Source organism: Branchiostoma lanceolatum, chromosome 2, assembly GCF_035083965.1.
Source record: "Branchiostoma lanceolatum isolate klBraLanc5 chromosome 2, klBraLanc5.hap2, whole genome shotgun sequence".
NCBI classification, from domain to species: Eukaryota; Metazoa; Chordata; class Leptocardii; order Amphioxiformes; family Branchiostomatidae; genus Branchiostoma; species Branchiostoma lanceolatum.
The window spans coordinates 28,107,011-28,131,566 of NC_089723.1; the positions used below are offsets into that span (position 1 = coordinate 28,107,011).

General features: G+C 43.3%; 3 protein-coding genes across 3 annotated transcripts in view; 1 reads left to right on the plus strand and 2 right to left on the minus strand.

The window, feature by feature from the left end:
* Positions 1-6,610, minus strand: part of LOC136428379 (zinc finger protein 608-like) — a 47,803-nt gene extending 41,193 nt beyond the window's left edge. Inside the window, exons 1-2 of the mRNA XM_066417831.1 lie at positions 6,206-6,610; positions 4,361-4,417 (exon numbers count right to left, since the gene is read on the minus strand). The gene's annotated coding sequence lies outside the window, so the exon portion shown is untranslated. The remainder of the gene's footprint in view (positions 1-4,360; positions 4,418-6,205) is intronic.
* On the minus strand, positions 4,537-11,732 carry LOC136426958 (uncharacterized). The gene is made up of 2 exons (XM_066415677.1): positions 11,566-11,732; positions 4,537-5,167 (listed from the first exon to the last, which is right to left on the minus strand). Exons 1-2 carry the CDS (start codon positions 11,730-11,732, stop codon positions 4,537-4,539), a joined length of 798 nt encoding a protein of 265 aa, XP_066271774.1.
* Positions 11,733-19,680: 7,948 nt separating this feature from the next.
* On the plus strand, positions 19,681-20,292 carry LOC136426960 (uncharacterized). Its single transcript, XM_066415678.1, has one exon. The coding sequence runs from the start codon at positions 19,681-19,683 to the stop codon at positions 20,290-20,292; it is 612 nt and encodes a 203-aa protein (XP_066271775.1).
* Positions 20,293-24,556: the final 4,264 nt, after the last annotated feature.

Genomic DNA, 24,556 nt, shown 5'->3' on the forward strand with positions numbered 1-24,556 from the left:
CCGCTAGGAGGCCCATCATCGAAGTTGACCTTCCCCTTTAATAAATCTACCTATTCACTAAATATCATGCACAACCATCAACAGCTTCTCGAGTTATCCTGTCAACAAACAAACACGCATACATAAACAGCCCACTGCAGTACCGCAGGAAAATGCCAGGTGACCCATTTTTGAACTTGAGCTTTGTTTTCACAATCTTTACGTACCCACCAAAAATTATGCAGATCCATCATCAATACGTCGAGTTATGTTGTCTACATACAAACACACTAACAAAAAAGTCCACTGGAGCACTTTAGGAAAACGCAAGGTTAACCATTTTCGAACTTGACCTTTGTTCCCACAACCGCCACTTACCTACCAAAAATCAGCAAGATCCGTCAAAGTTCTCTGGACTTATGATCTCGACATACATACGGACCCACTTTACAGCTGGCGTAACCGATAACATAACCTTACCGCGAATGCATACATTCCCGGCGAAGGTAAATATGGAGAAAGAATACGCAGAGGTATGCATTTTCGATGACATTTCTGACCATAAACATAATCCTAAATTGTCTAGATTCCAAAAATAATGCTCATGGTCGTTTAATTTTTCTTAAATGAGATATCCGCTGTTTTCTAATGTACGTGACACGGAGCGCTCCTGCAGTGACTGTTGGCTTCACGATTAGACGGCAATGGCATGCTGTCAGGTCATCGGACATCCCTCTCCCACCCGTTCCTTATTCCGTCCCACTAGGCAACTTTCTCTGCTCGTAACACTTAACTCTTCCATCTACCGTTCACTGTATCCATTCCTCCCCATAATGGGACAGCTCTCCTGGGTGTCATGAGATCGATCCTACCCCTCTCGGTTGACCCTATTGCCTTCGGCAGACGATCGCTCACGTCAGTCGTAACTCGATAGCAGAAGAAATATGGCGGACGATGTCACTCTCTTGCCTCTTGTGCCTCTCAGACATGTTTTGGCGCGGAAGCGAAGCATCAGCATCACCCGACCGTGCAGCTGCAATCAGAGCCAGAAAATGTAGTCACTTTCTGGCAGCGCTGTCCTTGTGTCGACAGACACGCTCTCGCGGTCGTCAACCGTCACGAGCCCGGTCTCCTCTTAACCAGCTGGAGGGCTGGCTGTCACCCAAAGTGTCGTCTGCAGAAAAACGGGCGGGAGTAACAGAGCGAGCGGCGGAAAATGTCGCAGTTCACATGCCGTCTGTAAAGTAGATCTCTAATTCATCTAAGACACGGGCGGAGTTGGAGATGATTTGTTTGAGTTTATCCACTTTTCCTACAGATGTTTCCTCGCAACTTGCTGACGAAGCAAAACTGTGGAACACATTTGTGAGGATCCGGCAACAGGAATATAACAGATTTCTCTGCATGGTCAACTCCGCACTTAACATCACATTAAAAGCCAATAAAATACATTAATAAAGACTACGGACATTTTTGGCTTTACCTAAATGGTTTAGACTACCTATACATAATTACGATCTATACGATAAGAGTCCTATGTTTCCAGATGGATACATCATTCCGATGGGTATTAAGTGTATAGCCACCGGCATAACGTCAATGATAATTGCTTCTACAGAAACATTGCTTCATGTAGCGTATTCACTTTACCAAGTGTGAATATCTTAATGACTGGTGCATCTATGCTTGTCAGATTGGGACAAACCTCGCATTCGTCCAGAACACGATCGATCTGTCCGATCTCAGTGGGGTGGAGTGAACAGTGGGCAAAGACTCGCCACCATCAACGCTGCCATGCTGCCATCTCATCAACCATGGTTGGTGTTATATATGGGCTTATCTTAGAAATCAACTGCAAGCTTAACACATTACAGGCCCCGTGAAAATTCATGTTCCACCCTGCGACAAAGAAATTGTCAAAACTTAAAACGGCCAAAGAAATACTGCGGCAGACTTCTCACCCATAACAATGGTTATGATGACCACATCACCTATTTTCAGAGAGGGAATATCGATGTGATGGTCCGTTTAGAGTGTCTCACGAATTATGAAGTCAAGAGTGTTGGTTCACAAGATTGGAGAGACCCTTCATGCACCAGGAGAACGGAGCACGCAAAGTGGCGTCGTGTTAGCGTAACAGTTATTGTGTTTGGCCCAGAATCCAAAGGTTATTGGTTCGAATCCCCTGACATGCCACCGACGTTGTGCCCTTGGGAAACAACTTTTCTCATTTCACTCAGGTGAAAATGAGTACCTACCTTCGGTTAGGGACGTCCGTGTTTGAGGAGAGCCACACCTAGTGCACGTTCAAGAACCCACCACACTTATCTAAAAGAGTAGGGGTTCTTCCCGGTGTGAGTTGATCAAATATATCTGTTCAGTACAAACCTGGTGTGTAATTACGACATGAGGCGGTTCACATGGTATGCAATAAAGAATTAAAAAACAAACTATGAGCAACGAGTGCGTTGCTTTCCTGTGTACTGTGAACGTCGCTTGATACAGTGCCCTACTGCAGGCTTTCCCCATGAGTGAAAGCCCTTCGTGACTTGAGAAGTAATAGTGACTTTCACGTCCCTTTTGTGCACGCCCCCAGGGAGGTCTGCGCGTCCTCTGCTGTCTTGACTGAATGTCAGACGTCGGGACACCTTTGCTTGCGGGGATCAAGCAATCCGTCTAACACCCTCATCCCACCAGGACCTGGCTGCGACCGCCTTGCGACCTAAAGTTTGACAGATCGCTCAACGAATTTCACAGATAAAAATGAATCTTTGTATGCTTTGTGTGTTTGGCGGTCTTTCCGGTCATGCTTTAACATTTTGAAGGCTATTCCAATTATAAAATGAGAGGTTACGCAAATCTAATTTAGGTCGCAGCAAGGTCGCACCGCGATCGCCGTCTAGTGGAAAGGGAGCCTAACAAGTTATCAACCGAGCATTAAAAAACAAACACTAATGTTTAGAATTGGCGTTCATGATTTATGAACAGAGTGAGTAGAAATCGATAACATTGAGTGCCGAAAAATCTCATATCAGAGGTGGTATTGGGCATGGGGGGTAAAATCGTGCCACAAATATTAAATCGTGATCAGCTTATCCTGCCACCTTACTAGAAAACGTAAGCTTGGTTGGAGGTGAAATTTGGAACGTAGTCGCTTTCCGATTTGGCAGACGATTTTGAAAGGTTTTGGCAGAGAACCAACATTCTAAGTATGATTCAATCCTGTGACAAATATTGGACAAAGCATTTTTGGTACATTGAATAGAGAATACAGTTTCTTGGACTGCCTTTCAAATAATGGGACAAGGCGCAGTCCATGGCGTGCCGATATGATTATTAGTGCCCAAAATGATTATGTCTTCAGGACTCAACATAATGGTAATGATTTGTCGTTTGATGGCAACTATGTAAAAACGGTGATAACAGTGATGACAAGAAATTCAGCCCCGCTGGCCGAACCTAGGCATTCATGTAGTATTGACGGCCACACAAGGTGGCTATCCACTGATGAGTGAAATGTGGCGAATTCCTGACAGTTCATTAACCGTTACAACTTCTCATGTGCTCGGAAAGTAGTTGTAATTCCTGTCAACAACACTGTACAACCGTTCGTAAATACGGAAAGGTTTAATGTGCATTGATATTGCGTCTCAACCAACCAACTAACCAACCAACCAACCGATCATTTCATCACATCACACGCCGTGTTGTTTATCTGGCGGGGACAGAGCTGCCGGACACAGAGTCCAAAGCCACCGCCCCCGGACTGTGTCCTTGCGGCCACAGCTAACAAGCGGCGCGGCAAACATTACATCCGTTATCGCCGGCCTCGCCGTATCTGATACCCTCTACAAGGACTAACAGATCAACGCAAAGGCGACTGCGTCCACAAACACAAATCGATCGACAAGCGCCCAGGAGAAAACATCCAGCATTATGGAACCTGGGCGATTCAAAAATTCTTCTTAGATTTTTTTACGGAAGACTTTTTTCGGAAATAAACAACTTTACCAAGCTTTTACATCAAATACTATATCAGGCAGGAGTGTCTTCAGATTCTTTTGAATGGATGACAAAAACGACCGGAAACGAAAGTCGCGAGCGTTGCGTGAGGAAGAGGGATTGTGTGCTATGTCAGGCATTCAAATAACTTCTTCCACTTGACATTGGCGTTGGCGGAGGAAATACCACACAACAGTGAGTCATACCACACAAGTTCTTTTGCAGGTGTGTCGGATAGAAACAGTAGGAATGTAACGTATTTTAATCACATCACTTGTTTTCCGATAACTAGGTCGACGAACAAAAATCCAGGGGCCCGCGACCAATTGGAAAGCTGCATACATTTGTGTTTGGATTGGAATGATAAAGATTTTCTTACCAGACATCATGCTTGTGTAGATAGGAGCTCGTTCCGTGTCAACTCCAGATGTGGACCCTATTGACAGACGGGAGAGGGAAGGGTTGTGTTAATTGATAGGTAGGGATTAGCCCGTAAGGATGTGATGAATTATTTACTCTATTCGTGAAACCGAATAAATGTTTATTTAACCTAGCTTACCGGGCGTTTGTCCAGCATTTAGTGTCTTGTGTGCTAGTCGTTAGAACTATGAGTGTGCTAGTTATTATAACAACCTCTGTTGTGCTAGCACTGGATGTGCTAGTCGTTACTGCATTGGGTGTGCTAGTCGTTACAACATTGAGTGTGCTAGTCGTTACAACATTGAGTGTGCTAGTTGTTACACTATTGAGTGTTCTAGATCTAGTCGTTACACCATTGAGTGTTCTAGATCTAGTCGTTACAACACTGGGTGTGCAGGTCGTTACAGTAATGGGTGTGCTAGTCGTTACAACACTGGGTGTGCTAGTCGTTACAACACTGGGTGTGCTAGTCGTTACATCACTGGGTGTGATGGGTGTGCTAGTCGTTACATCACTGGGTGTGCTAGTCGTTACAACACTGGGTGTGCTAGTCGTTACAACACTGGGTGTGCTAGTCGTTACAACACTGGGTGTGCTAGTCGTTACATCACTGGGTGTGCTGGGTGTGCTAGTCGTTACATCACTGGGTGTGCTAGTCGTTACAACACTGGGTGTGCTGGGTGTACTAGTCGTTATGACAACACTGGGTGTGCTAGTCGTTATGACAACACTGGGTGTGCTAGTCGTTATGACAACACTAGGTGTGCTATTCGTTATGACAACACAGATGTGCTAGTCGTTACAACACTGGATGTGCTAGTCGTTACAACAATGGATGTGCTAGTCGTTACAATACTGGGTGTGCTAGTTATTATGTCAACACTTGTATTGCCAGCCGTTGCAACATTGGATGTGCTAGCCGTCGCGACCAACGAGCTCGAGGGTGTATTAGTCGTTAACATTACGACCAACGTGGACGTGCTAGTCGCTACGATAACGTTGGATGTGCTAGTCATTACAACATTGGACGAGCTAGTCGTGACGTCAACGCTAGTTGTGCTGGTCGTTACAAAGTTGGGTATGCTCGTCGTTGCGACAACCCTGAGTTTGCTAGTCGTTACGGCAGAGGTGGACGTGCTAGTTCGAGTGACACATCGAGTGAAACAGGATCTTATCTTCAGGAACCCAAATTTGCAAGAAAGGTATATATGGCCAATCACAAATGTTGGTAACGTTACAATGCTAGCTGTGACTACGTACTGTTTCTTTTCATCATTTAGTATATTTAGTTTTTTACTGTTATTATCATTGTCATCATCCCAGTACTCTTAATCTCTGGTCTGTTTTAGATATGAAAACATATGTATGACTCTACACGTGTCTTTGAGCCTTTTGAAAAGCATCGCACTGCAATAATTCATTACAGCATGAAAGGAAAGGACTCTATCACGTTGAAAAAAACGGGTCGCCTGTTCCCCATCCTCCATGATATCACACGAACCGTCCCTCGTGACAAGCTTTAGCGGGATCCCCACACCAAACAGCAGCCGGGCGAATGGCCAATCAGCTCGGCGGCCGACGCCCTGCGGTGTCACGGCTGTTTAGTTTATCAATGACGAACGAGCTCGCACCGGTCTTTGGGACGTGCGCTTGGATAATTCTCCCAGCCTCAACACGGGCAATTACACCCGGGGCAACATCTGGGAGGGCTCCCTTCTATCGCACAGTTGACAGTTTTAAAAAAGCATAAAGGGCAAGTATCAATCCTGAAATGTTACCAGAAATACGACTGCGAAGGCCTTACCTGTGTGTGTGTGCAGAGGGAAGTGTTGGGTTAGCTAGCTAGCTGTTGTCAGGTGCAATGCCCTGCGAGTCGTGCCGCCTTGTGAAGACCGTTGTCTGAGAGGTGGTGTTTCACCAGTTGGCCGGGTCAGTCCTTGAGCGCGCCAAGGTTACGGCAGGTTTTTAGCACGCGGTGCTCACTCGAGGCCGGAGGATTAGACACGCCAATCAGCCTGTTCGGAATACCTGACACCACCGGGCTGGGTGAGTAGGGAATATTACACAAGACCTCACCACTACAAACACGACGTCCACTCCCGTACGGATGGCGCCAAACAAACGCCAACAAATCACTGACGGAGAGAATCGCGAACAAGAGCCTATACTTGAGCGGCCAAGCTTTTGTTACCTATTTTTCCTTTCAGCGCCAGAGGCCAACATAAATTATGTCGTTAATAAAGCCCATTTGGGTTGTTGACTCCGGGCGAGAGCCTGCAGGAGACAGCCGACCAATCAGAACGGCGGAAACAGACAATCTCCTCACGCGATTGGTCAGCGCATACTTGCGGCATGCCACCCTCTTAATGACAATTATTCATTTCCGCCTGAACGCAGGATTGTGTGCTATCAAAGAGCCGGGGTGAAATTGCCGGAGGAGTTTTCAATATCACCTTGGAGAAAGATTTACCTAGCTAACGTCATGTGAATTTGAAACACAGCACCGCGTGTGTGCAAAGCAATTAGGGGATGTGATCACCGTTATTGAGCTAGATAGACGGACGGACTATTTTCCTTCTGTGTCAGCGTGTCCAAGAAGTATTTTACAAATTCATCTGTTAAAATACTACATGTACTGAGGAATAACAATTCACGAGATAGCCCTGCTTAAAACGAACGCCCCAGTAAGTAAAGAATAGGAAGACAAATATCTTTCACCAATGTTTTAAAACATAAGCTTCAATCAATTTCACATTATAGAAGAGTCACCTAGCGCGGAAAAATGACATTACACATAATGATGCCTAAATGAGAGGGTTCTCCCCGTAATCGTTTCACTTCTTGTAAAATGTTCTTTGCGTTCTTCATTTCGATACCCCAGTGACATACGCTAGTAGTTGGATGTGCACACGTATAGTCAACCCCCTTGAGTCACTAGCCAGGATAGTGTATCGATCATCTTTGTGGACATTACCCTCAACACATCTTAAATGACTTTTCTGTCATCGCGACAGAAAAACTAATTTCCGCACAGGAAATCCGTTCTCTAGCATGCAACGCACGTACGACAGACCCGCGGCACCCAGTGAGATGGAGAGGGAATGACTATATATGGGGTGTTTGCACTCGCGTGACTATGACGTAAACATCGTCCGCCATGTTGAATGGTTAAATCGGGAGGTCTGATATCGTTTGAGATCCGAAAGAGGTTCCTCTAAAACTCTGGGCATGGTCATTCTATACAGCATATTATGAAACGTAGTTGGAAAAAACACTTCTGTCATAAAACATCCGTTGCAAAATCATCCAAGCCATAAAACGTTGTTTTAACTGCATGCGAGCCGCAGTTTTCACTGATCGAGTCAGCCTTATCCTGCCTCAACATGCAGAATTCGTAATCAGGCCGCCCAGAATTCTAATCAATTTTCGGAGGGTGACCGCCCGAAGAAAAATCAATCACCTTCATCCTCATGCAGTGTGCGTCTTCCAACTGACAACAGGGGTATTTACCTGCTGAACAACTTTACCGCTTGGACAACCAGCGTCGATATGCAGGATGTATGTAAAGATATGGGAAACAGAACAGACATCACGTCCTCAATGATACTTCTGTTTGTGTGAGGTTTGGAGTTCCTATCGACTGATCACATCGCCTGATTGGGAAGCATTCTTTGGATGAGAAGCCGTACCATGAATCCAGTCACACTGGTTAACCCGCTAATACAGACTCGTGCATCCACCAGTCCCCGCAAAATCTACAAGTATTAACTGACGGGATATGGACACGGGTGGGGGGAATAGAACTGATCATGAGATTATTATGGGTCCTCACTCCGTTATTTTGGTCAAACAAATACATTTTGAATAAAAAAAGTACTGTTACTGTACTCTCCAAGCAGAAGAATGTTTTTTGACGTGTTTTAGGCGCTTTTGTTAGGCTTTCTATTTTGTCCCGTTTTCTTTATGTCGCCGACCCAAGCCCGGCAAAAACGCCTAAGAATAAAACACTTCCAAAGACCAGCCAAACTCACTGCTCTACTTGGAGAGCACTGTTACTGTTAATTTTGAGTATAGGTTCATCTTACCAAAATAACACCAGGAATACAACTAAAAAAAAACATGCACTTGAACTTGTCAATTGTAGACTGGTTTCGCAGAGCCATGTACAACGATTATATCAGTTTTCCCAAAGACGGCTGTTGAGGGTCAATGCAAAGCAGTTTTACCACAGTGTGATAACCTGTCGCAGAAGCTCTCTCGGAGTGCCATATTTTAGACCAATTATCATACAGAATTAATGTACGCGATCTAAAGAGTCGTGTCACCTTACATGAATGACACATCATTGATGTATGTGAACTAGTTATAAAATCAATAGATTACTAGTTATTAATGCACTTATATATTCTCACGCCTCACGTATTTTTCTCCCTCCTACATGTCATCTCAGCTGGCTTCAGTACATACAATCAGAGAAAGGGGTTTATCATTTTTCTTTATGTCTTTTAGGCGTGCAGAAGACAGGTGACAAACACCGATGTTTCCTAGCTAGGACGTCGTTTGTAATCCCCGGCCATGTCAAAAGATGTGTAAAGGGCAAACGGGCGTCCCTTTTGAAAAAAAAAATCACGTATCGTTCCTTGATCATGGGTGATTACGACAAGTACATTGTATGCAAGGCAGCATGCAGAAATCGACTCCGGTGTCATTTGTACGGCCCGTGACAGAACCATCAAGATTGCACGGTACAAGATTGAAAAAGATGTCAAACAAACAGGAAATGACTAACAGTGGATGTTGTCTGAAACGTCTGACCGTTTCCAAATCTTATCCAGTTGCTGGAGCAACTGTTACTACCTTGCATATCTTATTACCTGGATGTCGAACCTTCATCGACGAATTAGGGAATGAAAATACATCGCCTCCTGTAATGTAGTAGACATCAATTGATTGTTTGTACAGCATACACTTCGTATCATTGCATGTCTTAACGTATTTGGGCCATCACATTGCAGTAATAGTGGGATGCTTTCATCTATTTCCTGCAGCCTTAAGTCCTCTGTAAACCCCATCAGCTGCAATGATGATGTCCAAAACCAAGACGAGCTTCTCAACGTAATGCCAAATATGCCAAACCCAATATAACACCGTTTTCAGTGACGTAAGACATCAACTGGTTTGGTCTCCTGAATGAAAACGAATTAAGTTGGAAAACCTACTGACGTATTCCGTCCACTTGAATAGCAGTCCGCCAGAGCGACGGTCCAGGATTACAAATAACACACCAAGTGACCTTCAACTTGATGCAAAATGATGAGCCAAATGCGATGATATACCTCTGTATAACATCATAACTGTCCATCGTTAAATGGTACCCTTTTCCGGTCTCTGTGCCAGGATAAAATTACACATGCTTAACAATTAATGGACCTAATACATCAACAACCGTTTTATTTCTAAATAAAACGTTCGTTGATGTTTTAGGACCATTAATTGTTTAGTGGGAAAAACAAACCCATCGTCGATCTCTAGCATGTTGACCTTATGAATTTCAAATACAAAGACCAAGCGCGAGTTCTCCCACGTATTCAAATACTACTTGAGATGTTAAGCGCGCCGTTACGACCGTCAAGCATCTTTATGCGAAGGGTATCTAGACATGCGCTTGAGATTGAGAAGCCTTCCAAGATGCTTCTATCGCTGCCATCGCGGCCGCCTCTCGGCTCGCAGAAATCGATAATTCCGGCCGCTGCCGAGGCTCAGTTTCTTGACGCTAATGGAGTTGCTGTTACTGGGCCGGAAGGACCCAGCAACTTCTCATCACTGACGACCAAACGATGAAGATGTTTTAATAAGATGTTCGCTAAGAGAATTCACACCGGGAGGCCAGTATAATTCACAAGACATTGTGACATCAGCCACGTATAGTTATATGTCGTAAGAAGCTAGACATACAAGCTATGCGAGCCTGCAGGATATAAAATGGTGCAATTTATAGCGCACGCACGTCAGATTATTTGAGCAGACATGAATGCCTATATGAGGAACACAAGAGCGAGTTTCAATATACAGAATACGAACAAATGAATCTATAAACGGTTCCCAATCTATTATTGATTTTGATTTACAACATCAAGGACAGGCGTGTTTGTGTGCGGGTGGTGCTCAGCACCAAGGACAGTTGTGTTTTTGTGTGTGTGTGGATGGTGTTCAGCACCAAGGACAGTTATATTTGTGCGTGTGGGTGGTCATTAGCACCAAGGACAGTTGTGTTTGTGCATGTGGATGGACAGTTGTGTCAGTTTGCCGGTGAAGGGTGTTCAGCACCAAAGACAGTTGTCTTTATTCGTGTGGGTGGTGTTTAGCACCAAATACAGTTGTGTCCTTTTACATGTGAATGGTGTTCAGCACCAAGGACAGTTGCGTCCTTTTGCGTGTAGATTGTGTTCAGCACCAAGGCCAGTTGAGTTTGTACGTGTAGATGGTGTTCAGCACCAAGGACAGTTGTGTTTGTGCGTGTGGATGGTGTTCAGCACCAAGGACAGTTGTGTTTGTGCGTGTGGATGATGTTCAGCACCAAGGACAGTCACTCCAAGATTCGGGATCGCGCGCAGAGCATGCCGGAAGGGCGTCCACTGATTAGCTCAAAACACAATTAAAAGCACTCAACGATCAATAAGCAGCTTAAGTCATGTTCGCTCAATGACTACCTGCTTTGATTCAAAATCGTCTTATTGCAAAAAAATTACTAGATTTTGTAGTGAATAGTCAATATCATTTGTCTAGTATCGAATGACAATCGTCGTTATTTTCCCCGAATCATGAAATATCAAATGAAAATTACACTTGTCGGAAATTATGAAAAAAGTTAAGAAAGAAAGCCAAAATAGAAAAGAAATATGAAGTGAAAATTGAAACACTAGTAAAAGACGAAAGGGACTATGAATGAGAAAATACAATTAGATAGAATTCAAAAGAAAAAAAGAAAACCTGAGCTGGCCTCCATATTCCTCTCTTACTGGACTTTCCCATTCCTGATGATCGTGTCAGATTCATCGATTCCACTCCAGAGGACCATAATCCTCCACCCGAGTAGCTGCAAATCACTGCAAGCGAAACAACCTCTCGCATCACCATCGTGACACCCTTACCAATTTCCCTCACCCCAATATCCCAGTAATCGTAATCTCCGCCCGCCTGCTAATATTGACTGTGGAATCCGGGTCGTGGTAGCGCTCATCGGAGAGAGCACGTCGCGGACGGCCTGATGGATAGCTGAGAGATACCGAGAGATGCTCGGCAAAACGGGGAACCTTAAGCTCCGGCCCCATGTCGGCCCGCAGTCGTCAGTAATGACAGAGAGAAAACACCAGCCTCGGGTGAAAATTGGAAGCGTTATTTTTCTTTTCTGCTTCACTGGAGCGAGCCTTTCATGTGCGAGGGATATAGTAACATGGCCTTTATGATTTGTGATACAAGAATACAAGAGCTAAGATTCTAGAAAAAGAAGACATGGCCCAAAGAAAAGATCCAAACAGCTTTAAGGAATCTTTAGGTAATGCTGTCATGTTCTTCTTACCTGGATATTTTGGGATCAATAATCAGTCTCTAACGACTGTATTCGATCAGTAATGTTCGTGCATTTGCGTAAATGATAAGAGAAATGGACTATCCTATAATGACGTTACCAATAATTCAACTTACAACCTATAGTGTATTTGCAACTTCGCACTCACGTGACTATGACGTAACAATTGTCCGCCATTTTGAATGGTTAAACCTGGATGTTGTCAGTTGAATTTGAAATCGCATAACTAATCAACAACAGTCATGCACGGAATCATGGAATACTGACACATTACACACGTACACAATACATAGATATCAGTAGATATGAGTTGGTAAAATACCTTATGACGGATTGAACAACTAAAAATGTACTCACAAGAATTTTTGACTGATTCGCTTAGTCTTCCTCAGCTTGCTTTCTGATCCAATCATTCTTGACACGTGACACAGTTTTATTCTCGTGTGACGTCGACAATGGGTCAAAGGTTGTTGGAGGTTGATACCGCCCCCCGTCTCAACATTATAGTCGAAATTATTCGGAATTGCCTAACACGTAAGGTATTTTAACAGGCGTCAAGTAAGGTGTTAAAAAAGGACGTCACTTGAGAGCAAAACTTAAATACTTATAGCTTCAAACACTTAACTTGATGTTATATAATCTCAAAAGAGTTTGTATAACGCTGCTGTGCACATTACTGAATAGTCTGTCAGATCAAGATTACCGGACGTTATCTGTCACATATGGTGCACAGATCAGGCCGTTAACACATCGAACTTTTGAAGAGCTTTGTCAAGTAACATCAAGCTACCCTGTGGAGTCAATGACTGGGCCGGATGGCAAGATGGATGGTCTGGAACAGACAGATTTTATATTTCTTTGTCTCATGTCTTAAACCTGAGATTCTTAGGGTATCTTTGGTCGTATTTACCATTCCTATCATCTGACAAGACCTGGGCAGAATCGACCTTTGCGTTCTTTAACCGGTTGCAAGAGGACGACGAAATTGCTAGCATTAGTATTCACCAGAAACGCGCATCTCCATGATGAAGATCGATGGATGGACTGGAAAACCTCCCAGGACGGGATCAGCAGACAGCTCAGTAAATTGCTTCGCTGTCGACTTCCCCGTGTCCGCCTGCTTCCGGACTCCAGTACCCTGCGCACATCTCCGGGATTTTAGAGTAATATACGGTATTGATTTGATGAAAGTCGCCACAGACAAGCACATGAAATAGAGCCCTCGCAGACATGCAATCGTATAATCGTTTAATTCTTTTGCCCGTTGGCTACAAATGGAACGCCGGTGACACCCAGAAAAGTACTAAGAAGACATAACTAATACCCAACCCTAAACCGGTTTAACTCTATTTACTATGCTCGCAGATGCAACTACCTTGCGGTGTCTACAAATCAACTCATTGTCAAAACACAAGGCCAGATAAGCATTGAAGGTTGATAAAGACGAATTGTCAGTATATATCAGATTCTTAAGTTCTGCCTTCTTGAAAAACGACAAGAGGTCCCGATCAGGAGTTGATGTAGGCATCAGAGCTCTAAAAGTGATTGATGTGTGGGACAGATCTGGATTCAGATTCCAAGATTATCTAAATGATTAGAATTGAAGGCAGTGGCGGAGGATTTATGCATGCAGAGCTACAATCACTAGGAGATACATGTACAGGGAGTTTATAATTTGACCCGACGGTAAGTCAATAACTATTTGGGCAAAGGAACACTAGTTGGTGAAACGTGAGAGCTAGAGATCATGTCAGTGCGTGTTACGGTATTCACAATCTAAAAAAATATTCTCTTTGTGGCCAAGTTTTACCAGCTCTTCTCTTGAGATAAATTTTGTTATCTATTGAAAAGATGCGGTGTGCTGGTTGACGCTCAACTTAACAACAGTACCCTATTCAGACCGTTAGACACATTGCTTAAAGAATCTTTCTTCGGAGATCCTATCTCCGTCACATTTAAGAACATAACGATAGTTTTCAGTCTGCTATCATAGTGTGCCTTCACCAAAAAAAGAACCATCACGACCATTCCCATGCTGAGCAGTGAGGTTGAGCGCCATTTGCAGACGTAACCACCTGCGGCTTGCGAATCTCAACTGGCAGATCGCCATCAGCGCCAGCTTCTGCATCCCGGCTATTGATCAACTGAAAGCCATTCAGTGCGGAGCTGCATCCATTTTTTACCGGAGACAAAGCGCTCCGAGTATCGCAAGTATCGTTAAACATGCAGGAAACGTGCCAAGGATAACGGTCACAAATTTGGACCGACATGACGGTATCACCAATGTGCAATATAGTCAGTTTTAATCCAGTAGCTCCGGGTTGGTGCCGCCTCTTTGATACCTCATTGCATGGACGCTGAGCACCGGAATAACACCACGTCTGACTTTCCGTGGGGCACTCTTCCCACAGAACCTTCGTCTTTAGATAATCATCATTAAAGAAATAAACGCATTAGCTGAAATGTGCTATTACCCGATAGCTGGGTGAGCAAAAGGGTTACAGTATTGGACAAGCTAGAGGGGGTAAATTTGATTGACACACCATGGCACGGTCCCGAAATGTGTCCAGGTCCTTATGACCTCAGTCAAAATACTAGTAGGTATATGATTTCCTCGCCTCTAAGTCTTAGTGACAGGTCCGATGTACGGAATAGAATAGATGCGCACTCAAGCAATAGAAACATATTGGAATACTGCAGGGCTCTTAAATGTGATCACAACATTAATGCACGAAATGTGCACATGGCTCTTCAACGTCTCAAACTATTTCGTTGAATATAATTCAAAAATTATCTCTCAGTCCTTTATCACGCTATAAACGAGAATCTTATTGTATTAAAAACAGTACATATTGTCATATCTACATTTTAGGCGGAGAGAAGGGTCAATTCGTCGAGCACCCATCAACGCTCCAGAATCTAACGCGATCAATCTTAAACTTTGAAACGAACAACCGTTATTCCCTTGGTAACGCTGGAATGACTTAATGTCACTAATGTAAGAGTATGGCTAAATGATATGTAGAAACTAGACGGCAATGCTTGGAGACGCATGTGTCCATTCTCACTCAACATTTTAAAAGGAAGGGGATTATGGTGAACGCGGATAGGGGCTTTCCTACAGAACAGCCTTGCACTTGTTAAAGAGGAAGGCAGATGTCACCAGGAGAAACTTTTATGTTTCCCCTTGTACATAGTTATAACCGTTAATTAGAATAAAACAAAAGATTACAAGAAGCCAAGTGCCTACAAAATCCAGGTTCCTACAGAATCAAAGTGACTACAAAATCCAAGTGCCAAAAAAATTCAAGTGACTACGAAATACAAATGACTACAAAATCCAAGTGACTACAAAATCCAGGTGACTACAAAATCCAGGTGACTACAAAATCCAGGTGACTACAAAATCCAAGCGATAATTTCTTCTTATTTTATGGCTCCAGATCTTGTAATAGTATCTGAATCACAAATTGTAGACATAAACGGACGTCAGATTATCCATACCCGATGCCTAGTAACCATGACACGATGGCCATCAACAATGTTGATTGATGCAGTTGAAATTACCTAGTACCTGTTCATGCGATCGATAATCCGGCAATACTGGACCTTTACACTTAAAATGAATGTAACTTGGTTAAAAGAGCCCATACTGGATACAGATTATGCTGATTAGAACTTTCTTTGCATGATTGATGAGATACTGAATACGTATTGAATTTTGAATATTGTTCAGTTACCAGGCCGAACTCTTTGCAATAGCCCTCGGCTAGATGGGTAGCCATGGTTGTACTTTTTTACAGCCAAATAAATCAAATCAAATCAAATGAAATCAATTCAACAGATTCTCAAAAATTAATGAAATCCTCGAGCTCTTGTTTAATATATCTCGCCGTACAAATCCTTCGTATAATTGCAATTAGTAAATATCGCAATTATTGTAAATATACTACATTTTGATGTCAAGGCGAGGCTTCGGTTCGGACCATCGTTGATGACCTTAGTCCACAGCCCCGCATGATAAAGGTTATTACGGCAGTACTGACAAGAAAATAAAAGCCGTTTTGGCGCCATATCGCCCTGTCTTCTATCAGCCATCAAAAATCGTTATGTCGCCGACGATCTTAGCAGCGACACTACTCCATGCTACACTGCCTTACCAATTTCATCCAAGACTGGGCTCAGTGAGCGCTTTCTTCATATCTGAATACGTGCAAGTCTAGCATGAAATGTTTGTACAGGAGAAACAAACGACCGGTGCGGCCGGGATACAGCCCGCTAGTCAGGCAAACGTCGCCTTGTGATCCACAATACTTGTTGTGAGTTTCTGGCATTGCTTCGCTTCGAAGATATAAAAGGTGCAAATACAATGTAGTGTCAGCTCAGTCATCTTAGCAGTATGAAGTTTGTTCGCTTGATGGAGTGTTTAGAATTTAAGAAAATATTCTATAAGGGACCATCAAAAAGTGGTCACAATGGCCAGGTGGTCCTTATGCAGAGGTGGTCACCAGTACAGATTTGAATGTAACTACGTATATAGAGTATGGCGGTGTTACCAAAGTGCAGCTAGAAGAAGAAGAAGATGGAGAATATTATTGGTTGAAGAGTGAATGCGATGTTTTTCACCTATTATGAATAAACTAAGAGAACGTTTACCCTTATCAAAGAAGGGATGCACGGAAAAGACAGAGACTAAAGCTGCAAAACCTTCTGTACTCATCGCGCCATTTCATTGCCCTTTTTGCATCAGTACGATTGGTCTGCCGTGGAGCGTTCTCTCGCGAGAGCAGCCCAGCGGTGTAACGGTAGATAGATTGGGTTCGAGCGGGCAGGGCTTGACAGACGGACTGTCTGCTAGGGTTGGTTGGTTGTGGCCAGTTGGGATCGCCGCTGATTAACAGCACTTTCAGCAGATGACGCCGGGCATTGACAGCTAGCGCCGTGCGTATCGACCTGGGAGAAGGCGTCCTGATAATGCTGTACTTTATTACTGTACCAGCTCCGCGTAAAGTTGACTCTCTTAACAGACTACTGGTCCGAGAAGCGCTGAGGCTGTAAAGGCGTAATACTCTGACAGACTGTCTTCACCCTCGGACAACATCGACTGTCGTTGGGTGTGTTTTCGACTACTTATAAATTACACAACAAATTTTAAAAAACACGACGGAAGAAAAAAAAACTCAATTAAAAAAATGCATTTGTAACCCCCCTTCCATACGGTTCTTCTGGAATAGTCCCTAGTGTTTTATTACTGTGCGATCTCCGCGTTAAGTTGACTCTCTTAACAGACTACTGGTGTGAGAAGCGCTGAGGCTGTAAAGTGACACGAGGTGTAATATTCAGACAGACTCTTTCTCTGGACAACATCGGCCATCGTAGTGTGTATTTTCGACTAAACAATTACACAACACATTTAAAAGAAAAGACAAAAACATAACAGAAGAAAAAATGCATTTGAAAAACAAAGTCACTGTCATTTGTAACCGCTTTTCATATGGTTCTTCTGGAATATTCCCTAAAATGGCAGAGCAAAACTTAAAAAAAGGAGAATATGAGAGGAAAAGAGAACTACAGTTAAGAAGAGACTAACGCACCAGAATATGTGTGGTATAGAGATTAGACTGAGCTCTGAGAAATCGATAGAGTGCTGCCGAAGCTAGATAACCATCTGTCTGGGGCTGCTATTGAAATGGATTGGATCTTCCCTACAAATTGATTTCACCAAGATAAAGCGAAGTCCCACGCACGAAAAGGCTTGGCGAAAATGCGCGGCACGGAAAACGGCAGCGCGCCCACGTACACGGAGCTATTGATGAACGCATCTCACTGGACCCGCGACACGTTGGCGACCTCGCTGCGTCCTAAATTGGATTTGTTACCATGGAGTTAAGGAGTTTATAATAGAAATATCATGCAAAATGTACAAGTATTACTAAAAAGACAACGAACCACGCAAAGCGTAAAAGGATTCGTTTTTATCGATGAATTTCGTTGAGCGCGCTGTCAAATCGCCCGGTCGCAGCGAGGTCGCTAACGTGTCGCGGGACCAGTGAGGGATAGGGGCTTTGCCATGATGGGGAAACGGTAGGCACTGGCGTCAAAAGGGCTGTATCGAGCGAGTGTGCGGAATCTAAATCTGCAGTCTCCAGCGACGCGCTTGGTGCAAACGGATTCGGAGTAACAATATTGGAGGCTTAGAGGCTTGGAGGAGGGATGTATTGAAAAAAGGGATTTGCTGAAGAAAGTACGGCTGGGTCTTATGTGCGCGCAAATGGTTCTTAGCGTGTGTAGGTGTTGGCCTCCAAAGACATCAAGGGTGCGCAATGTGTTGTCAGGGGTGTGAATGTGTCAGGAATAGTTGATAAAGGCATTGAAATACTTATATTTATCATGCATACTTATACTTATGATATTATTTCCCGCATTACAAGCAATCAACTGCTCAAACGATTCAATCGTTTTCAGATGCTTAACGCGATACACAAAATCAAATTAAAAATCAGGAATAGATGAACCATGCTCAGAATTGCATGAAGATGATTGCAACGTTTGCGTAAAAGAAATATGAAGCATGGATTCATGCAAATTATCAAATCGATGTCCCAAATCCATAGATCATGAAATATTTGCCGTGAATCTAGAGTCAAGATGCATATTTATATTGCAAAAGTATGGTGTTATAATTAAACTTATGCTGTCTAACAAAGCTGGAATAATCTTGCTAAAAGTACATTGACTTAACATTTTAGTTATAAATTCATGCACACAAACGCAAATCAAATATCCTCAGTTCGCCTCTTTCCCTAGTACATTTGTGAGCAGTACCTCTGATGCGTAAAAGATATATATTTCTTCATTACAATAGGAATACACTCTCCTGACCTCCTTGCAACTACTAAACTTTGACAATCATAACCTCGCAAGGTTTTCCGCGGTGTTCGCACATAGACATACTACAGCCGCATAGCCAATGAGAACAGTGGAATTGGAAATCACGGGAGCCGATTGGTTGAGCGGGCCCTGTGCCCCATTTCAAGGCTGTGGAGCTCCGGAGACATGAGTATGCTGCCTTCCCCGTGACTGGAATACAACACGGTAATATCGGTGGATAGGGTGGGATGTAGGTCGCGCGTAACAGGATGAACCGCAAGCCACATTTGTATTGCAAAGCAAGAGGTGGACGGGAGGGTTATACATGTATTTGTTGATGAGAGGGAGGAGGGGGGGCAGCATGAAGAGTGTTGCTAAACTAAGGAATAAAACGAGTTCAAGAACAACGATTAACAAACAAAAAACATGCATTGCGACCAAGAGACAGTGGAGAATCATAATGACGACCTGCCTCAGTCTTAACTTATTAATCTATCTATTTGCAAAATCATACCCGAAGGGTAATTACACATACGGATAGTTATCACACGGTCCGGAACACCCGTATCAGGCCCAGGTATGACATAATAAATGTTAAATAATGGAGTACACACCACTTATGTCTAATCAACTATAGGGTACTACTAGGGTACTATTGTGGGGGTTGACTTCTTCTTTGAGGACAGTGGATACTTGCCCCATGCTCTGCATAATGAGTGGGTTTTGTGATTTAGTAGAAACGTGGTTTTTGGTGACCTCCGAAATGGTAAAAGCTCGGGGTAAGAAACTACATGCTCTTAAACGGTGGCAAATGTTTGACCATGCACGTGACCTTCGCCAGGAACCCACCTCTCCCACCCCCTCTCCGAATCAATGAGACAGAGCTGGTTGTTGTCCCGAGCCTCAAAGTGCTTGGTCTCCACATACAAAGTGACCTCCACTGGGATATACAGGTTAACGGCATGGCAGCAAAAGCGGGCAGAAAACTCTTCCTTCTTAAGCGGCTCAAGAAGTTTAACCTGCCCCAAGGTGATCTGGTAGCAATCTATATTGGCTACGTCAGGCCAATATTAGAGTACGCCGTCCCCGTATGGAACTCCGGCCTGACCAAACACCAGTCCGACCTACTAGAACGGCTGCAGAAAAGAGCGTGTCGCACCATCATGGGCAGCAGTTACAACGGATATTCACATGCGCTGGAACACCTCGGCCTGTCAACACTTGCTACCAGACGAGAACAACTGTGTCTGAAGTTCGCCAGATCCCTGTTGGACTCTGAGTTCAGGGATTGGCTGCCACCACCCAGGACTCAGATCACTGGCAGAGTGACTCGAAACAGCCATAAACTGAACTGCCCAAAAGCCAGAACGAACCGGTACTTGAACTCTAGCATACCGTACCTGACCCGCCTTATCAACCGATATGATCAATAATTGTCCTCTGTAAATATATAATCAAAATGTCGAGTTTATCCTGTGTCTTTCCTGCGAATTGAAATGACTGTTGAAGTCATACTTGATGTTTACATATGTATACGGCACCGGCTGTATTCTATACGATTTTAATAATTGTACATTGGTTTTACTTCAGCGCTATGCACTGCGACTGCCAATAAAATCATATTGTATCTTGTATCTTGTAATTGTGGCACCTGTTTAGAATAATTTGTGAAACTGAAATGCGGCGATGCTGCTGCTGCTGATAATGATGAAAGAGAACATACTGTACTGACATGTCAACACACCCATTCTTAATCATTCCCTTACAAATTTTGAACCTCTCCAAAATTCACGATCATCTTTGATACATAGACACGCATTAACCTGCACCGTGTGATGCATACATGTCACCGCTTACCTCGGTCCCTCGACCGAGTCTGGTCGTGAGGGCAAGTAGCCGCGGCGACTCTGGTGGGAAGACGCATTTTGCTTGTATATTTTGCTTCCTTCCTTCCTTCAACCAGAGTCGCCGCCTTATTTATTCAGCTACACAGATTTAAAATCTGTGAGGAGCCGACAACAGTAACCTGGTTTCTCTACAGGGCCGGCTCCTAAACAAATATACAATACAACTGACAATTGATATGAGAAAAGCTTAACATCTGAATAATACAATTATGAGAGCAAATAAAACAGTAATAAAAATATGTTACATGTATTTGAGTCTGATAATGGAAAACACTGCAAATAAAGATTTCCCTCATTAGTTATGCAAATTAAGTCCTAATTAGCATAATTTGCACTTCATTGTGTACATCTCTGTCTAAGCTGCCTGTATACTAAATATCATGGGAATCCATTGTTCCTTTGTTCAGTTATTCTCCTTAGAAGATTTTCACGATAACGTCCCTGCAGTTCCAAAGGAAGCTGCTAGAGGGCCCAAACCCACACCACGTCTTCATTACACCACAAGCTATCTGCCACCAAAAAAACAAGACCACAGCACGTCCAGGTCAAAAGATACAACTGCTGCGGTACCAAGGTCACATACCAGGGGGCCCAAAATCGACCTTGAATTTCGGCTTCACAACACCCGCCCCATACCAAATATCATTGTAATCCATCAAGAGGTTCTTGAGTTATGCTGACTACAGTAGTCCGGAAAAACACAAACAGACAAACAAACAAACAGACAGACAGACACACCCAAAACAATATCTCCATTTTTCATGGAGATAACTACAATAAAACTGGGTAATTAGAAATAGACAAGAGAAAAACAATAGGTACGACATCAAGTTGAAGGCATGTATCGTCCTACCAATGAACGCGTTCATGAGAACACACATGCCATCATTAAGGTTGTATACGGCCAAATTCTTTGCAAATGAGCCTTCACGACCACAACCATCAATACGGAGGGACTATTGCATTTGTGATTCCCCATCAAGATACATGTTTCCTCTTAGATACATGAAATCAATAGTATGTAGTACAGTCAGATATGTACTGGTGACCACCTCTGCATCTGGGGCTGTTCACTATATTCCCATCACATTCCAGCCGGTTCAAAGGTCATGGTCTAAATCACCACGGCCACGCAGTTGCACTGCTTTTGGTTATTTTTTCTCGATTTGGTTTCTAGCTTTACCCAGTTGACTCGCGAAAAAGGCGGTGAGAATCAGCCTTACGCGGACACTAATGGCCACTAGCGAGAGATCTAACTACACGGAGACCACACGCGTACGGGGAGCAATGCTCACTCGCACCAGGAGGTAAAGGCCTTATGGCTAGTATTTACGATCACGGCCATATCATGTCGTAAAGAAACGGCCGTTTTAAGACAGCCACATGAAGTGAAACTACACATTTACGACACGTTCCAAAATGCTGATGTTGGACACTTTACGACTCTTCCAGTGACGTGGAAGAGGACATTTTCTACCGTATCGTGATTCTTACATTACATATGTCACATTATGGTATTGACTGAATAAAACCAAGTGTAACCAAATATCAAACATTGGTGGTATTGGTAATAGTCTACGCCTCCCAATAAATATAGCCCGAGGCTATTGACAGGATGATCCTGTCAACATCGGAATAACTGCACTATTGACAGGAACCTATTGACAGTAGAAAAAATTCGCACCGTTGACAGGATCATTTTGTCAAAATTTGGACAACATTTCCGACAGTTGATGCTTTCTAGAACTTTTCCACAGTTTTCCAGTGTAATCGTCCTGTCAACGGTACGAATTTTCCCAACAGTGCGATCTTTTTGCTGTAGACAGGATCATCTTCCACGTCGACTTCCATAAATAAATGTAGAACGAGCAATGGTCTCATTGAAACGACACTTAACATATAAGATCATAAATATAACGTCCATATTGTAAATATCACATATTATTTCCCCATTCATCTCGTTGGAACGTTTGCTTCTTATTTTATCAATTATAAGTCGTGACGATTAGGATTCTTAAGATCCTGTGAGTGGCTTAGCTTGCTTCAGCCAGTGGTTCACAATCATAAATCCCGGCTGTTCAAATTACAAGATGAAGCCTCATGACATTTCTACATTAGGGTTTTAGAATGTTCTCTAAAAGCGAATACGGTGAAATTCCTTTTACATTTTCAAGACAACGTAAGTGATGAATTTCGCTATAATTCCAAACATGCTCGCAGCTGTATTCGAGATAAGATACGAAATTCGCCGTACTTCCTAATATGCAAAATCTATCTTTAATGAGTTTTATTCTGCGAAATGTGTGTCAAAATTGTTATCCGGCATTCATCAATTGTCAGTCAGTAAGACTCGAGTGTGTTGATACTCAATAAAAAAAGAATCCATTACTAAAAGTTAATGGGGTTCTGAAATGAAGCCTCAATTCACGGCAGTCAATGTGATTCAGGACTTAAAGAACGTGACACGGAGGGTGAAGTCAGTGGTCTATGTATGATGTACTTTCCCCGCATGTCAATACCGCATATGAAATAGAATAAAGCATGCAGGTATACCCTAATGTTCGTGACTTGTAAGAATAAATAGCATATATATCATGAATTCGGCCTTCAAAGGTCTAGCTATTCCGGAACCAGAGTCTCGCAAAATATCTACCTCCTTTAAGCAGTAATCTGGTCTAATTCAACATTCTGCGTCCTTTACTTATATCTTAATAACATTAAATCCTTGTCAGTTATTGCCGTAGGCATGGGATGGATTTGCATCAACGTCAAGGTGTCGGGTCGCTGTATTGGTTTTTATCGATCTTACACGTGGAGTGAAGAACAGTTACTGTGTAAATGGCCACATGAGCTATTACGCATATTTACAAGGATGGAAGACTGAATAAGTAAGCACTCTGATGCTACGTTTCTAGTTTTTCTAGAAGAACTTAATTTTGCGCATTATGAAGACAAACAGTTCATGTTTAGTTGCAGTAGTAATTTGTCCTCGATGACTGTCAATCTGATACATAAGAAATATCTGCTTAAATTAGTAGCTTACGGGAGGCATTTTTGCCCTGTTTACGATTAGAACGCGTTGTAAGAGTTGGAGAAGAATCCCTACAAATAGTACAAGGTGAGTTAATAAGAGCTGCAATTTGTTCCCGCGCGACTGGCAGTAATACCTGCTCAAATTTGTAGTCTACGGTAGGCATTTTTTGTACGGCTTAAGAACGTCTTGTAAAAGTTAGTCGGAAAGTTAGTCGGAGAAGCATTCCCACAATAAGACACACAGTTCAGGGTGAGTCAATAAGAGCTGCAATTCGTTCCCACGTGACTGTCACTGACTGATACATAAGGAATATCTGCTTGAATTTGCAATTTACGTTGGACGTAGTACGTCCTGAGAATGGAAGAAAGCAGAACAGCGAAGAAGATCCTAGAATGGAAGTCACACGATGGAAGAAGAAGTAGGGGGAGGCCAAGGCTGAAGTGGAAGATGAATTCGAATGTAGAAAAAGTCCTCGAAACCATGGGAAGCTCCTGGTATAGAGCCAAGAGAGAAGCACAAGACCGAGGAAAGTGGAAATGGACGGCCTGATGTGCCTCAAAGGCACGGGAAGTACTAAGGTGCTAAGGTGCAGGTTACAATTAGAACGCTTTGTAAAAGTTAGTCAGATAAGGGAACCCTTTCAAAGTCTACCCAACATCTCTGAACTAGGCGACGTCGATCAAAATCGCCCGGGCAGCATGCAGAGCGCATCGCCACCCGGAGAGACAACGTAAGAATATGGAGATTTACCCCCCT